At 48.6% G+C, this 16,515-nt stretch overlaps 1 protein-coding gene and 1 long non-coding RNA gene across 2 annotated transcripts; one reads left to right on the forward strand and one right to left on the reverse strand.

Moving 5' to 3' along the window:
* Positions 1–2,695: 2,695 nt before the first annotated feature.
* POLE3 (DNA polymerase epsilon 3, accessory subunit) lies at positions 2,696–5,221 on the reverse strand. Its single transcript, XM_040607237.1, has 4 exons — positions 5,040–5,221; positions 4,277–4,362; positions 3,416–3,534; positions 2,696–2,922 (listed from the first exon to the last, which is right to left on the reverse strand). Exons 1-4 carry the CDS (start codon positions 5,103–5,105, stop codon positions 2,762–2,764), a joined length of 432 nt encoding a protein of 143 aa, XP_040463171.1. The 5' UTR covers positions 5,106–5,221; the 3' UTR covers positions 2,696–2,761.
* Positions 5,222–9,133: 3,912 nt separating this feature from the next.
* Positions 9,134–15,076, forward strand: LOC121094003. The gene is made up of 4 exons (XR_005829704.1): positions 9,134–9,226; positions 10,413–10,469; positions 14,043–14,081; positions 15,015–15,076. It is a non-coding gene; the product is annotated as an uncharacterized LOC121094003 (long non-coding RNA).
* Positions 15,077–16,515: the final 1,439 nt, after the last annotated feature.

Below are 16,515 nucleotides of genomic sequence, written 5' to 3' on the forward strand. Positions count from 1 at the left end.
GCGCCCCTGCAGGAAGGCGGCGGGAAGTCTCGCGCGGCGGAGCGCGGGAAAGGGCTGGGGGCGGGGCGGCGCGGCGGAGGCGGGCGCGGGCGCGGGGTTCGGGCGAGTGTAGGAGTTGGGGTAGGGTTTGGGGTGCCGCGGGGGGGTTACGCAGTCCAGTTTTGCGGTGCTGTGGGGACCTGGAGCCAGGTTTTGGGTTCCAGGGGGACTGGAGGAGGGCTTTGGGGTGCTGTGGGGGTCATGCAGCCCAGTTTTGTGGTGCTTCAGGGACGCGAAGCCAGGTTTTGGGTTCTGGGAGGCCAGTAGGCAGGCTTTGGGGTGCTATGGTGGCGCAAAGCTGGGCTTTGGGGTGCTGCAGGAGCCTGGAGCAGAGCTTTAGGGTGCTGTGGGAGTAAGCAACATGATTGGGGCTGCTATGGTGGCGCAAAGCTGGGCTTTGGGGTGCTGCAGGAGCCTGGAGCAGAGCTTTAGGGTGCTGTGGGAGTAAGCAACATGATTGGGGCTGCTATGGTGGCATGGAGCTGGGTTTTGGGGTGCTGCAAGAGCCTGGGGCAGGGCTTTGGAGTGCAAGGCAGGGGGACCTGCCAGGCCAAGGGAAGCCAGAGCCATGCTGCAGGCGTAGCAGCACGTACCATTTTCTTGGTGTTCTCATACGGGAGATGCAGGGATTGCATTTATTGCATGGTGTTCTGCAGCTCCCACGCAGTAACAGTTTCCTTTGCTGCAGTGCATAAACGCAGACCCCGTATCTCCCCTTTGTCCCCAGCCTGGTGCCTCCTGCCCACAGTGAGGGCAAGCTGGGTTACAAAGACCAGCACCCAGACCTCACTCCCCTGGCAACTAGAAGTTAGTTCTTTTGAGTCTCTGCTTCCCTCATTCTCACACAAAGGCTGGTTTTGCAGCAGCCTTCACCCTCTCTTCGCCAGCAGCTGCTCCACAGACAATGACGTGGCAAGTTTGTTTTCTGCCTTTGCTGCACACTCACATGTGTGCTTATGCAACCACAACCAGCTCATTTTATTACTGACAGAAATAAGAGGCTCCATTTCTGTAAAAAAATCTGGCTTTTATTTATTGTTCCCTTCCAGATATGCACCCCAGATATGTACTAGAAGAGGAAAAAAGAAAAAACTTAAAGAGGAAGAAGAGCTAAAAGGAAGGCCCTTTTTGTTATTTGAGATCTTGGGAAGACATTGTCAACTTAGTCTTTTGATCTGTTCCTGACTGCACGCCAGCAGCAGAAAATCTTTGTTGATTCAATTCTTTTCAGCAGCTGGGCTTCCATGTGTGAGAAGCCACCGTGCCATAAAAGCATAAAGGCAGGGTAGCTCTACATCAGTTTTTTGGTGAAAAGGATATCCTATTCCTCACAAGTGCTATTTTAAAACTGCACATCAGCAAAACTCTTGGGTTTTACTTAAACTTTCCTCACGTTTCCTTCACCAGACCTCAGTTAAGTTCAATTAGGTGTATTAGTCTTAAAAAAAATATCAAATAATAAAGCCTTTTTCCCCCAAAAGGAGCTTATTCTAAATAGATACTTTCTCAGAGAGAGAAAGGAAAGGCATCAAAACTACCAATTCAAGTGTAAAAGAACAAACCTATACAAGGACTAGGAATACAAATTGTTTCAACCCATCTTTCTTGAAAGAGCCATTTTAAAAAACACAGGCCTGAGGCTGGCCCTCCTAGGTAGCAACGTCCTGTCCTCACTGCTTTCCTGAAGCCCATCACCCTGGGAGACAGTCCGCATCTCTGGAACTAACGAGGGATGTAATTAGTCCATTCCAATTGGGAAATGAAAAATCCAAGCTGACAAGATCCAGCATTCTATTCTACCACATTTAAACTGGCTGCAGTCACCAACCTGGCTGCAGGAACTGCAGCTCTGCAAAGGAGGGAAAGGAGGCGAGAGCATCAGATCCACTGGTCCCCAGTGCTGACGAGCAACAAACGCACCACTTGATTCAGCTGCCTTTTTCCATCCCCGATACACGTTTTAGCTGTTCATTTTGCTTCAGATTTTTAATACAATTCCTCTTGGTCTCCTAGGGCTTTGAAGACACAAAACAATCACTTTCGGTACTTAGTTTACATCATAAGTGCTGTGAAGTTCTTTCATTTAGGTTGATTTGGCTGAGTCAGCTGAGCAGACCGCTGGTCTGTGTACACTTGTACCATATTGCTGCATATGACTGGCAAGGTTGAAAGACACAGTATCACTGTCAAAAGTTAGAGCAGGAAGAGAAGGCACAGCCAGAATGCAAGAAAATAAAGGGGGGCGGGGGATGGAAATCACTTGGATAAAAGGCTTAAATATTCAGCTTCCAAGCCTCCTGACATCACCATGTAGATACGCAACCCCAAAGGGTGAATGATCTATTTGATTCAGTTCGACTTGGTGCAATGAGCTTATTCAACAGTCTCTCCAGTTCTCCTGGCCAGCTTCTGTACTGAGCATCTGGCGTTTCTTTTCTCCTCTATTTCAGAGCCAACCCAGCATAAGAAGCCCAGTCCCATTACTGCCTGCTCAGAACCTGGGGAGGGTGCCAAGCCCCCTGCGCGCAGGGAGGAGCGGTCCTTCCAAGAGAAAAGCTTTAGCAGAAGTCCTTTATGTACAAGTTAAAGCCAAAAAGGGATGGCCCCAGAGGAACAGTACAAAACTCTACTGGAAACAAGAGGGGACACAGCAAGCTTGATTTACAGCATTTATATTCCTCTGAACAAAACCCAGCCCCTGCACGTCTCTTCATCAGCAAGCTCAGTTGTCCACCTCCTCCTCATCATTTTGCTCTTCTTCCTCCATCCTTTCATCATCATCATCATTCTCTTCCTCTCTGCTCTTATCTTGCTCTTCCGAGTCTGCCTTCTTGTCTTTGTCTTTCCTGGCTTCTTTCTTTCCTTTCTGTTCACGCCTGTAAACTAAAAGAGAAAAAGAGAACGCTGAAAAATTGCAAGCCAGTGTATCCATGGCATGAACAGTACAGTAGCTGAAGTCTAACATCCACTTGCTCTCCAGCCTTACAAGGGGAGCAGTGAACACATAGCAGCAACTCACCCTATTATTTGAGCTGTGCTGACCAACTCCATAGGAAATCAGGTTAAGTTTCAGCAGAAAAATGCTGAAAAGGACGCAGGAGTTCACATTTACAGGCAGCACCTAAGACTTTCCTTACATAAACATAATAGGGGAGTGATAGCAGATGAGACTTTCTCAATCCTCATCAGTTGTGAAATAATGTTATCCCAGTCCTGTTAAGGTGCACATTATTTATTCCCCAGGCAAACTGCAGTGTAGGATGCTGGGCAAAGAGAAGAGAAACAAGACAGGCAAGTAAGTGTTGCTTGTCCAGTGTTCGAGGAAAACAGGACTTGGTGCTAATTAGACTCCCTCGACATGAGCTGAGGACAGTACCTTCCAGTGATTCTTTCAAAGGGGCTACAAATCGCTGAAACTCCATTTCCTCCATGGCAGAGAGAACATCGCCAGCATTCAGTGTTTTCCTCTTCCCCTTCATGGCAAAGTTATTTGCACTAGTCAAATACAAGAAGTAAAAGAGAGGTAATTGGTAACTGTCATTAATTTAGTCTTGTTTACTGAAGTCACGTGCAACTTAAAAATAAAACCCCATCTCCTAAACATTTGGGGGTTTTTTAATCACTTACTAATAGTAGTTTAAGATACCTTGTTTGCATTGGCTGCTTGTGCTTTCACCTAGTCGTACTGCTTTCCCACAGCATTAATTTTCTGCTGGCATGGACCTTTTCTACAACCCAGGGGAAGGAGAAAGCCTGAACATTGGCTGTGAGGTGACAATTCCACAAAGCCACGTCAGCACCTTACACCAGAGAAGGGACTGCCTGCACAGTGTATCCTGAGCCACCCCAGGAACGTTCGTGTGTCCTCTGTGCCCAGCTCCAAGGCTGACTAGGTTGGTTCATGCTTACCCTAATGCAGCCGTGTGGTGAGTAGCCTGGAAAGTGAGCAAAGGCAAGGCCAAGCAGCCATGTTCTGAGGCTAACGGCAGTTTGAGACCCCTCTTGTCCCTGGTGGGGTTGGGGCTTCTCTGTGTACAAAGCCAACCTGCCTTCGCCACAGGTTGCTAAGGGCAATCCAAACCCAACCACTGCGGTCTGGTAGATTACACTAAAGATTGTTTTATTTATACAAAAGGACAACATGGAAACAAACACTGGGCAAAAATCTCCAGGACAGCTGGCAGAAAGGTGAATTATAAATCAACTGCACTGATTGTCTGATGCAACAAATTCTTACCACGATGTTGCATAAAGCACGAACACACTTGCCGCTCGAGATATTGCGCTCCGAGCTTCTTTGGAAATATTGACTCCATCAGGAAGCTGAAAAAAAATATGCAACTTTGATCAGCAGCTGCTATAAATGCCTTAAACTTACATATTTCATGTGTCAATTCTGTCACTCAGAGGGCTCAGCACAACTGGAAATGAAATGTTTATCTCGAATGCTATCACTGAAACTTAGATGCCAGCTGAAATCCAACCGCAATTTGCCTGTGTTCTCTCCAAGGCAAAAGGCTACACAGAAGCAAAATAACTTCTGGGCCAGTGGTGGGTCTGGCCACCATCTCCAGGGCAATTCAGCTAGTGACTACCGAGTTCCTGACGCGGACCCATCACCCACCGTACCCAGATAGACTCAGCAACGCCTCGTAGCTCAAGACCAAGCTGATCATTGAATTAACGACTGGGAATTATTCCGTTCTGGATTTTTATACAGACAAGGAATCGCTTCTGCTCCGATTCTTTCTAGGGGCCCGGTTCAGCCCCGCTGCTGACGACACCGCGGGGTTCCGCAGCCCGGGCCGCCCCTCCGGAGGCCTCGGGCACCCCACCTGGCCGCCCCCCCTTCCCCGGGGGCCTCTCCCCGAGGCCTGGGCACGCTTTGGGTTGTAGAGCCGCGGGACAAAGAAGGCCGCGCCGGGGCCCCGCGGGGAAAGCTGGCCCGGCCGCCCCCCGCCGCTCGCAGAGGCCGCTGGCGCTGCCCCCCCAGCACCCACCGCCTCCTTGATGATGCGGGTGATGACGGCGTTGGGCAGGTTCAGGTCCTCCGGTCTCTCCGCCATCCTGCGCCTCCCGCCAGGCGGTGGGGGACGGCGGGGCCCGGCCCGGCCCGTACCTCACCCGGAGCGGCCGCCCCGGAGCGCGCGCTCAGCCGCTGCCCCCTCACCTCTGACCCCTCCCGGCGTGCAGCGCGGCCCTTCCCGCCCGCCACCGCGGCCGCCGTTGCCTGGTGACGGGAAGGCGGCGGGCGGGGGCCGTCTGGGAGGCCCGGGGGCCAGGGGGAGCGCCCGGGGTCGAGGCGGGGCCCGGGGCTGGGAGTCTGGGGGTGCCTGTGGGAGCCTGGCGTGTGTGCGGGGGGGGGCGGCGCAGGCAGCGGTGCGCTGGTGTGACTGGGCGTTAGCGGGAGCCTGAGGGGCTGGGGTGGGAGCAGGGGCAGAGCCAGGGGGGGCCCTGAGGGGAGAGGGTTGGTGCCCGTGGGGGCAGGTATTTCTCCTGCCCCCCACAATGGCTTCGGGCCTCTCCCTGCAGCGCTGCGTGAGGGCATCGCTGCCCCGCAGGGCCCAGCGCCTGCCTGGCCCAGCCTTCCCATAATTTGGGGAGACACTTATCCCTGTTGATAACCTGACAGGGTAACTAAATAACTAAACTCAGAGTGCAAGAACAGAGTGGATTAATTTGGTACACTCTCAGGGTGATATTTGAAATTGTGAATTGTGATTGACAATGCAGCTTTTTTCCATAGAAAGTGTGTGTTTTCCACTAGCAAGGGCAGTACTATTGTAGTGCGGATTGTTTACAGACATTTGTGCCAAGTTTGCAGGTAAAGGTAACTTTGTATTAGACATAATAGCATGTTGGGGATGGTATAGGGCATTTTGAGTACACAAAGGTCAGAGCTGAAGAAAGGCTTGTGTGGGTGAGAGCTTGATGACCTTTCCAGTTATAGTGATTGGATTAATAAAAACCATCACTGCTTGTACAAATTGTGTCTCTCGAGTCTCCTTTTTAGCTGTTGTTAATGTATTCTGTTGTTAACTCCCTGGCCGCTTTATGGCTCTCAGAGGTGAGATGCTGCAGCGGGTGCTGCATTACTTTTTAATGAAGGCAATGACTGATTGTAACCGTAACGGACCACGCTAACATTGGCTGGGTGCTGTTAGGCCAGCCCTCAGAGGCCACTGCAGCTTGTTTTGTTTTCTGTTTTGCCAGAGGGTGAGGTTGTTCCGTACGTGCCTTGAGAACAAAGCGTGGCGGCCTTGGGTTACTGCCCCGTGGAGGGGGTAGGATGGAGCGGGAACAGGGATGATGCTGGCCCAGAGCCAGGGGTTCGGTGCAAAGCTTCCCCGCTCACCAGCAAACACTGGACCCTTACTGTTGAGTTGTGTGTATCTTCCCGATACAACGGGCTCTCTTCTTTCTTGGATGCTTTGGCCACTGGTGCGTGCGTATGTTTGTTACTAATTACAATATCTGGAGGGTTGAAGCACAGCTATTAAAGTACTAATTTGTGTTTTCATGAGGTACAGAAGGACAATATTATCTTGTGCTTTTTGATTTTCCACTTGGGTTGGCTTAGCCAAGCTCCTGCTCGTGTGTCACTGTATTTATACTCGTGCTACAAATAGCAGCTTTTTTGTATTAGTATAAAATTTGACTTGCAGTAGTAAGCTTGACTACTGCAAGTCATGTTTAACAGGTCCCATGTTGTACATATGACAGCTAAATGAGACCAGAAAGCTGTTTTAATATAAAAACTCTGGAGCTACAGGACACAAAGCCAGGTCATCAGCCTACTGTGATCTAGGATGTACCTGTGCCTGAGGACAACCTGATTCCTCTGTAATTTTGTTAACTTTCATACTGTATACATCTTCAGTGTTTTGAGGTTGTTTTTTTCTTCTAAGTTAATTTGCACGATTTTTCTGTTTTGCAGAGTATTTACACAGATGATACCATCTTTCTGCTCTCCCTGCTGGAGTGGTTGCAAAGGTGATGCCTGCAAGTGTAAGCCAGTAGGATGAACCTACTTGTGGTATGGTTACTTGTCAACATCCATGGTGCTGGGATACACTAAAAAGAACTTAGAAGGGATGTCCTTGGATCTGTTTAGGAAACTGATCCAATTTTTAGAACCTTTTTGAAAAGGGAAGGTAAAGTTATGGTTAAATTCTGATTTTCACTGAAGGAGGGAAAAGAGCATTCTTACTCTTGAGATAACTGACTTGGAGTCCTAGTGGAGTTAAGGTAGTTGTTGGTTTTTCACATGAAGTAGCTGGTCAAATTGAACACTTTTCACAGATATTTATATTTTTTAAAGCTGGAAGTGATCAATAGGTTGCCTAGTCTGACCGATATAATAGGTGACTTCACCAGAATTTATCTCAGTAACTTGTTCAAATAAAGCCTTTCTTCTGAGGTAACTTAACTTGGATGGCTGACAACAAGAAGAGAGAATGTGTTACTGTCCTTGGCCGGAAAGTACTTCCTATGGCAGGAAATGGCTGTTAAATTTAGGTGGTCAGTTTCCAGCATGATTTTTTCCTCATGTATATACGTGCATATAACCTCACCTACTAATGATTTTTTTCCACCCATGGAGCTCAGCAACTTGCTTTAGTTAAGTCTTTGTAAGTGAGGTTTATATATCAGCTGCCTGGAGGTGACTTTATATACTCGCTGATTGCTGCTTTCTAGTGTGTGCCTGTGGGTGTGATCTCCCCTTTAACCAAGTGATTCTTTAATATTAGACAAATAGTGCAGTCCTATTCTTAAAGGGTTTTCTGCTGTCAATGAGAACTGGATCACTAAGGACAGATAATTAAGAATGGTTATACTTTCCCTACTAGAATTTCTCAAGATATACAGGAGTCTAACCATGTGCCCTCCTCTTCTGTAGCCAGAGAGAGCCCTTTAATGCTGATTCTGAGCAGCGAAGCGACCATTGTGCTTGTGGTAACCTTCATGCCCTGAGCAGGAAGGGTTAAGGCTCTGCAGGTCCCATGCATGGCTCAGCACATGCTGTGGTGTGGGAGATGCATATTTGGTGCTTAGGCCCTGGGAACGTGGTTTGGATATATATAAAAATTGCAGTTGCTATAATGTAAATTCTTGTTGTTTGCTTAGCTAGAAATCCTGGCCATTGTTAAATGGAGCCATTGTGGCAGTGCACTCTATAGTTTGTAATTTCTAGATTCTCAGTATTCGTCTTGCATTTGCTTTACTTTACTTAGATGAACTGCCAGCACTGAAAATAGTAAATGTTTCCCACAGTCACTCTTCAGGGAGAGTAGATTAGATATTCTGAGTGTCACAGAACTCCTTCCACCTCTGCCACACCTCTTCTATGTTCTCTGATTCAAGAAAGCTCAGAAGATACTGATGTTAGGAGAATTACACTGAAAGTGAGTTCTGTGAGTTACACTTTCTGTGCTTTTTAAGCCTGCATTAAGGGTGGGCACTCCAATGATAGCCTGCTTGTTTTTCTCAGAATTGCACAAACCTGTTATGTTTATGGTCCAGCTGCAGCAGACACAGAGCTTATCAAGTAGTGCTTGTGCTGTGCAGAACGCACTGTTAGTACAGATGGGTTTGAATGTTGCTTAACTTTACTATTGCAAAAATGATACTTCAGGATCATCATGGCCGAATAAATAATAATAAAAAGTACAGATTATTCCTGTTTAGAGTAGTCAGCGTGGAACACCTATATTGTTTCCTTCATTCTTGAAGCTGTATTATGGTAGGTGCGATACAAGTCCTGTAACAAAGAGGCTGTTACTGCAGTAGATTAACCTCTTACACTTTTAAAAATGGGGAGGAAGCATACCAGAAGGTGGTACACATGCAAGCTGGTGATCTGATCTGCAAAGCCTTCTCTCTGGATACTGAAAACAATCCTTTTGGTTCTGCTGGGAATGCTCTTGGATTGGAAGACTAAATGTAGGCATAAGGCTCTGTGAGGGTTCAGTGTGCTCCTAACCCCTGCAGGCCTGAGTCACTTCACACCTCTTCCCCCTCATTAGTGCTAACTGGATCTGCCTTACCCTGCTGCTGAGAGCAAGTTATCACTGAAGGTCAGTCAGAGGAGACAGCAAAGTGCTCAAGGCCAGAGTAAAGCACGTGCCATATTAGTGATCAGCGTTTGAAACAGAACAGCAAGAGACTGAATGTTCACACAGCTAAGGTAGGGATGCAGCTAGACAGCTCGAATCGAAGTGGCTTCAGTGATGTGGGATGTTGTTACGGGGATTTGCATTTACTAGTTTAAATCTCTCTGGAAGACTGTCTATGGCTGGTCTGCTTTATTTTTTTAAGAAATAGAAGAATGAATTTTAAACACCTGATGGTATCCTTTTTAAAAGGAAATAAGCTTTTATTTTGCCATTATATTTTCTAAATTTTCAGCTGCATCTGTCCTCAAATTTAGCTCTAATGTCTGGAATCATTCCATCTTTCCTTTCCCTACAGAAAAAATAGGCACTGCAACAAGGAGCCCAAATCCCAGTGGAGTGTGCTATGATGTAGATGTTGCTTGCACACTTCTCTTCCTATCTCAGATCTTCTAAAGTTAGATTGTCTCTGACTAAGGCCTCCAAATACAGCAGTGTCATCCTCAGAATATCTTCTTGGGATCCTTCTTTACCGTAACTTCTTTACCATAAACTAATTCAGCAGTTTTGACTATCAAAAAATTGCCAGCCTAAAATTCTACTGATTGAGTGGACTTTCCTATCTGACCTGAGAAAGCTATTTGGGCAAATTATGTGTACCAGTTAAGGAGCTATTCTCAGCTGCATGGACTGACTATTACATTAATGCTAACTTTGTTAATTCGTTTTGAAAAGGAAACCTGTAGGGTAATTTGTGATTTGCCTTTTATACTGTTAATTTGATTTTGTTTCACTGTGAATCTTGCTTCTATTTGTATTGCGGTTCAGAAAGACCTATTTTTACAGGATTGAACTTTGCAGCAGGGTCAGACGTGATCTCACCTGGAGAGATTAACCTCATCCTCTTTAATAACATTGTAAAAGTGAGTGCTTTCAGCTGGAGGGAGGGGAATGCCTTTCTGACTACAGATAAAATATAATCATTCTGAAACAATATATGCAATACTCAGGGTATGCTCTGCTAATTGATTCAGAATGCAAATTAATCCACAGAGGTGGCTTAAAGTGGCTACATTAAGGCTGAACTAACCATATGCCACCACCCAAATGGGATCCAACTCCTATGGCTGCAAAATGTACAGTAAAGTTGAGCTGACCCTATTGTAGTAGAAAGTCCTTGAATTGAAAATTGTTATGGGCTAGGCAACTATTTTGGGAAGATGTCTCATGTGCCTGCTTTATTCTTGTGTTCTCCTCTAGGCATCACCTTCTGACATGAAACAGGATACTGAGCTACACACACCTTTGTCGGACCCAGTATGTCTGCTTTTATTTTCTAAAATATTCTTGAATTCTATTAGGAAAAGGTTCTCCACTGAGAATGTGGTTGGTCCCTGGCACAGGCTCCCCAGGGAAGTGGTCACAGCATCAAGCCTGTCAGAGTTCAAGGAGAATCTGGTCAATGTGTTTAGTGATATGATTTATTTAGGTAGTCCTGCAAGGAGCAGGGAGTTGGACTCAATGATCCTTGTGGGTCCCTTCCAACTTGAGAGATTTTATGATTCTATGTGCCTGCTCCCACACTTGGGCAAAAGGGGGAGTCAGGACCATGGAGTTATGGGGAGAGAAAGAAGGCAGCTGCCCTTTCAGTATCAGCCTTCAACTAAATTAGCTTAATCTGAACACAAAAGTGTAGGAGAACCTTGGTATGTTTTATTTTACTCTGCGCGGTGCAGAAGTGGGGCTTCAGCAGATGATGGAGATCTTTGCCAACAAAAAGGGCAATTTACCCCTTTCCATTGTGCTATTTAGGCATTTATCTCTGTCTCCCCCCACTGTATGCCCCATCAAATTGTTTGTTATGCAAATGCAAGAAATAGTTAATTTTCTGTGAAATTAGTGAGCTAATCTGGCTCATTGGGAGGCTGAACAGTACCAGGCCCTGGGTGAAGCCCTGGAAAGCAGTGCCCAGGTGCATGGTGTCAGCTAGCTGATAAAGCAGCTCAGCCATTTCATGCAGCTTCAGACTGTGCACACAATTCAGCTCAGGTGACAGGCATTAACTTTTTAAGCTGTTTTAACTTAATTACTTTGATCTGTGTGACTATACTAAGGCCAAAATCATCATTCCCAAGAGATCTTTTGCTATACTGAAAGCTATTTCTTTTATGAGAAGTGTCACTGAAATTTTTAAAGACCCAGCTTGGTTATTATATTATTTTTATTGCATTAAAATAAACCAGAAACAGATTAGTACTTATCATTTGTCAAAATCCAGTAAAGCAAGAGCAGATGGGGCTGCAGTTCGGCAAAGGCAGCAGCAAAGACTGTGCTGGGGCATGCTATGGGTGCTGCAGCTGTCTCGTCAATTCGGGCTCTAACAGAATGTGCAGACTCTGGGATGTGAGCAGAGGAGGAGGGGGTGATTCTAAAGATGCCCTTGCAGCAGGGGAAACCTTTCTTGTGTCTCAGATCGGAAAAGGATTTGGTAATCAGCCAGTCTGCATCTCTGTTGGGTTTCTCACTGGCATTTTTCAGGGAACGATTCAGCTGTGCTTGCCGCAGAGGTGGTGTTGGGGACAGAAGCACCCCAGCTGTGTGCTGTACTCCCTGCTTTGGTGCAGACCCTGGGGAAGAGGGGGCTGCAGCTATCCCACTGCTGGGAAAGTGCTGAGGTTTGTGTGTCTGCCCTGTATGGCAGACTTCATTAATCCCAGAAGTCTGCCCTCAGGATTGCCCAGAAATCGCCCAAACCCTTCCTGTTCCAATCCTTTTACCATTTGGGAGCCAGGTAATTTTTCCCAGCCTGATTTAGTTTCTTTAATTACAAAGCCAGCTTCAACCCTGTGGGTTTTCTGTGTATGTTACCCTTTTGCCTGGAATAACTGTTTAAGCATGTGTTTGGATTTGAATATCCAGGCAAAGGCAGATCCTAGTGCTGGCAAACGGAAATTTGTGACGGAGAACTGTGTTAAATTTTAAAAGAAAGTCATTAACTCCCAAGCCAACAAGCTGAATGTGCAGTTTGCTGGAGACTCTAATAAAAATGCAGGTTAAGGTCAGTCCCCAGGGCTTTGAATGTGAAGAGACAAGTTAGAAAGGGTCGTTACCTTGCTGTTGGGAGCTGGTAGAGAGAGGGACCTTTGCACGTACCACAGCCACCATCTCGTCCTGGCATGCAGTTTAATTTGTAACTTTCTAGTACTGGAGCTCTGCTCCCCTGGGACATTTGTATACTGGGTTCCTCCCCTCCTTGACACTGGTGCCAAGGTCAAAGGCTCGTGGCAGCTAAATTGCAGCTTGAGTGCAGGACGCTGGTGCTTGGACATTGCTGGAGAGAGTGACCATCCCACGTGGGACTCATGGAGCTGCTGGGAGAGCCAGGGCTCATGCGTGAGTGCTCAGATGATTTCTCTGGTTTCTCTGCTTAGTTTGAAGTGCTGCTGTGTCTCGTGGGTGAAGGATGGGTTATGACTGGGCAGGTGCCTGGTTGTCACCACTGAAGCAGATCTGGTGCTTGGAGGAGATGAGGGACTGTATCTCCCACCTGCCCTTTATGGGGTATTGGAGATGCCCAGCTCCTTGCGGGATTATGTTTGATCTCGGGGCTTTCTGCTAGCACTTTGTGCTGCAGGATGGAGCAGACTTGAATCTGCTGGGTTTGAGAGTTAAGAGTGATTTTTGCAGACAGTGAGCCTCAAACCCTCTGGGAGTAGGGTGTGGGGGACTGCTATGGCCTTGGAGTCCCATAGGCTTTTTTTTACCTTTACTTTTTTTTCCCCCCATTTTGGAAAACACTATTTCATGGGATTCTTTTACTGAAATCTGTGATACTGCCTGCTTTAGATAGAGAGTGCATTGTTATTGTCCTGTTTGTCTTTCCTTTTGCCTCTTAAAAGCATTTTGCAATAAAGACAAGGAGAGGGGAGGCTTTGCACGAGCCTGGGTAGCTCCTAGGAGACAGGGTGGCATGTAAAACACCTCTCATGACTTGCTGCATGCACTGGGGAGAGCTGCAGGCTTGGCAGTGCCGGAGAGAAACAACACAAGCCATAGTCTCAATGCTGTCCTGGGGATGCGTGGTGAAGGAGACAAGGACATGGAAAGGCTGGGCTGGCACACGCTCTGCTTGCATTGATAGAGGCTCAGGATACCTGGGACTGCAGAGTGGATTGTTCGCTTGCTCCCTCAGTAGGATTGCTTGGTGTGGGGTGTCCTGTGTGTTGAGATGTGCTGTGCTGGTCATTGGTAGCCAGGGGTGCTGTGCACTGAAACGTATGATCCCAGACTGTATTTTTTTCCAGGGGCAAGTAAATTTGCTAGGATAAAGCTTTAATTTTGGTGGGCGGCAGATGGAGATTGCAAATGGATTGTCAGTAAATGGATTCAGCTGAACAAATGAGAGGAGGAGTATTGGATAAGCCTGAAGGAGGAACATTTTGAAGTGCCTTAGAAATTACCCTGTACCCCTGAGCAATGTCTATCCCACCTGTAGTGCTCATTCCTGATTGTTCAGGACAGTGCTTTGACACCATTTGCCTGTGTCTGTGGTGCTCAGGCATCAATAGGGCTTTTGGGGGATGTGATGAGGGATGGGTGGATGGATGTTGGGGACAGTGGCAGGGTTCTTCTTCAGTCTTCCTGTCTAGGAGGTGACAGCAACACTGACTGTGACCCCAGGAAGTCCAGGGCCTCTCTTCTGGGCACCTCCATCTGTAATCTTGCTGTTGGACACAACCATAAGAGGGAGATTTTGAGCCTCTGTGAAGTTTCTTTGCAGACCCCAGGGCTGGGATGATTACGGGTCCCCAGACCCTCCCTGTGGGGAAGAAGGGAGAGTGCTTGTAATGTTCTGCAATATAAATACATGTGGCTCTGTTCCTTTCCCAGGTTCATTGCCAGTGCTACCTGTGAGGACAGGAGATGAAGGTGAGGATGGGATGAAGGGGTTCATCCTCTCCCCAGCTCTGTCCAGGGGTCTCTTGCATGTCAGTGGATGTGACAGAGGATGTGACTACTTCCAGTTTCAGCTTGTTACAATTTGGATGAGCTCTGATGTTGGTGAGCTCTCTTGGAGCTGAAGGCTTCACTACTGGGGAAAGCCAGACTTGTTCCACTGACTGTACCCGTGTCTACAAGGAGAGCACAGAGCAGGCCATGGGGAAGTGTTTCTAAATGTCAGGGTGCAAATATCTCCTTGGGCAGCTGGGACAGGGAACTGCAGGATGTTGTGGCATAGGCTACGTGCTCGACCAGGTCATTTGTTTGCTGGAGAGCCTGCCTGTGATGCAGGGATGTACTTCTGCCTGCTGGCAAAGGACCCATTTCCTCTCTGGGGCTCTGTGTTCCCCTCCCTTGGGTTTCTGGGTTTTGTCTACTGCACTAGTCCCTACCTCCCTACCTGGTTGTCTGTCTTAAATATAAAAAAACCCAAAAAACAATGCTGAGCAGAGGCTTTAAGGTGCACTTGATGCATGGCATGTAAAGGGCCATGGCCAAGGCTACAGCTAAGATGCATGGCAGAGGTGACTGCCTCCGAACGTGGGTCTGTGTTCTGCTGTGACACTAGATCTAGTGAATCGCCATCACTCCTCTCCTTTCTGTACACAGACAGGGCTGAGCAGTGGGGTGCTGGCGTGGGACAGATGGGTCACACTGCCAGCATGTGTCACATCTGTGTAGGGCTGGCCATGGGAAGCTCAGTGCAAACCTGGCAGCGTGATTCTGGGGAAGGCTGGGACAAGGTGGAGACATACCCTTGTGGGAGGTAAAACCAAGGGTACTGCAGAGCCTGTGATGTCCCCTGTGTCCCATCTCCCTGTCCTGCCATGTCCTGTTCTCATCTCTTCTTTTCTCTGGCAGGGACAGGGCAGAGTTCCCAGTTGCTGGAGCATCTGCCAGATCTGCAGAAGGGGCGATGCAGGGGCACGCGATTCTCCCTGCAGGAGCGGAGGGCACCATCGGGGAGCAGGAGGAAGGTCAGCCATGCGCAAGTGAAAGGGAAGGGTAAGTGATGGGGATACCAGAGGGGCTGTGGGCCAGCCATGGGTTCAGCACTGGCCAGGAGTGTGTTGGAGGTGTGACCATGGGGAGGAGTGATGGGGGGTGTGTGTCCAGCACACTACAGGACTCTACAGGAGATCTTATCCTTTTCTGTCCCAGAGAGGTCAATATATTTAGTATTACTTCAGCTGGACGTGGGCTGGGGAATGGAGGTACCTGCACAGCACTGACAGCGGCCATCCACAATGGCAGCATGTCTGTGTTGAGCGTGTGCTGGGCTGCACCCTCGTCTCTCCTGACCTTCACTTGTCAGGGCTGAGCTCTCCCATTGCCCACTTCTGCCTAGACCCAGGACAGCAAGACCTGTGGACTGGCTACTATCACCCAGAAGGCCTGTATGGGGCTGATCCAGGCTCACCACAGGCCCCTCCCAGTGTTGTGGACCCTGTAGCCTCACAGCAGTGCCACAGGGAACCAAATTCATTAACCATGGTGTTTTCTGTGGCATGGGATGGTGTGGGAGCAGGTCTGCTTTGCTGGGGACTTTGCTGGAGATCAGTCCCCCATGGGGTCCTGCACTGTGGGGAGCAGGGCTGCATGGATCAGTGCGGGGAAGCAGAGAGTTCTGACGCCCAGCTCTGGGTGCCTCCCAGTAAGCTGTGGTGCAGTGTCTGGAGCTGGTGGGTGCATCGCCAGCTCCTGGATGATGGAAGGGGCTGCTCTGGGGTCTTGCAGAGCGACTCCATGAGCCTGGGGGGCTGCACGCCTCTTCCCTTGTCCCTTGAGAGCCAGGCAGGTAACCTGTGCCCTGCCACCCCTCCCTTTCTTGGCTCACCCCCACAGACCAGTTTTCCTGCACCCTTATTGCCTGCAATAATTTCCCCAAAATGACATGAATGCTGCTGTCCCGCGTTGCTCCAGTGCGACAGTTCCCCAAAGCTGAGCATGTGCTTGCAAACCCAGCGGCACTAACAGTCATGGGGATTACTTACAGCCTGGTGCACTGTTGAAAGGAAATGTTGCAAGTTTTTTTTTTCCCAGGAGTTCATTCCTGGTACCTCAGCAGGGTGGCTGTGGGGCGGTGCTGGCACGGGACTCGGGTCCGCAGGGGCGGGCAGAGCACTGCCCACGTCCTTGCATCCTTGCACGTGGCTGTGGCATTGGGCTGGGGCTTGTTTGCTCAGGCAGGTGCGGTCCCAGTTCAAATCCGTGGGGCCAATGGGAACCGCGCCATTCAAACGTGTGGCGGTTGGACGCGTGTCCCATGGAAACCCAGCCGCACGGCTGCCTGTCAGTCCCTGCTGAAACGGCTGCTTGGCTTTCTCGGGCTGGGCAGAGAGGGCTCCAATTACTGGCTAAT

The sequence above is a fragment of the Falco naumanni genome, chromosome 9, assembly GCF_017639655.2.
Source record: "Falco naumanni isolate bFalNau1 chromosome 9, bFalNau1.pat, whole genome shotgun sequence".
Taxonomy (NCBI): domain Eukaryota; kingdom Metazoa; phylum Chordata; class Aves; order Falconiformes; family Falconidae; genus Falco; species Falco naumanni.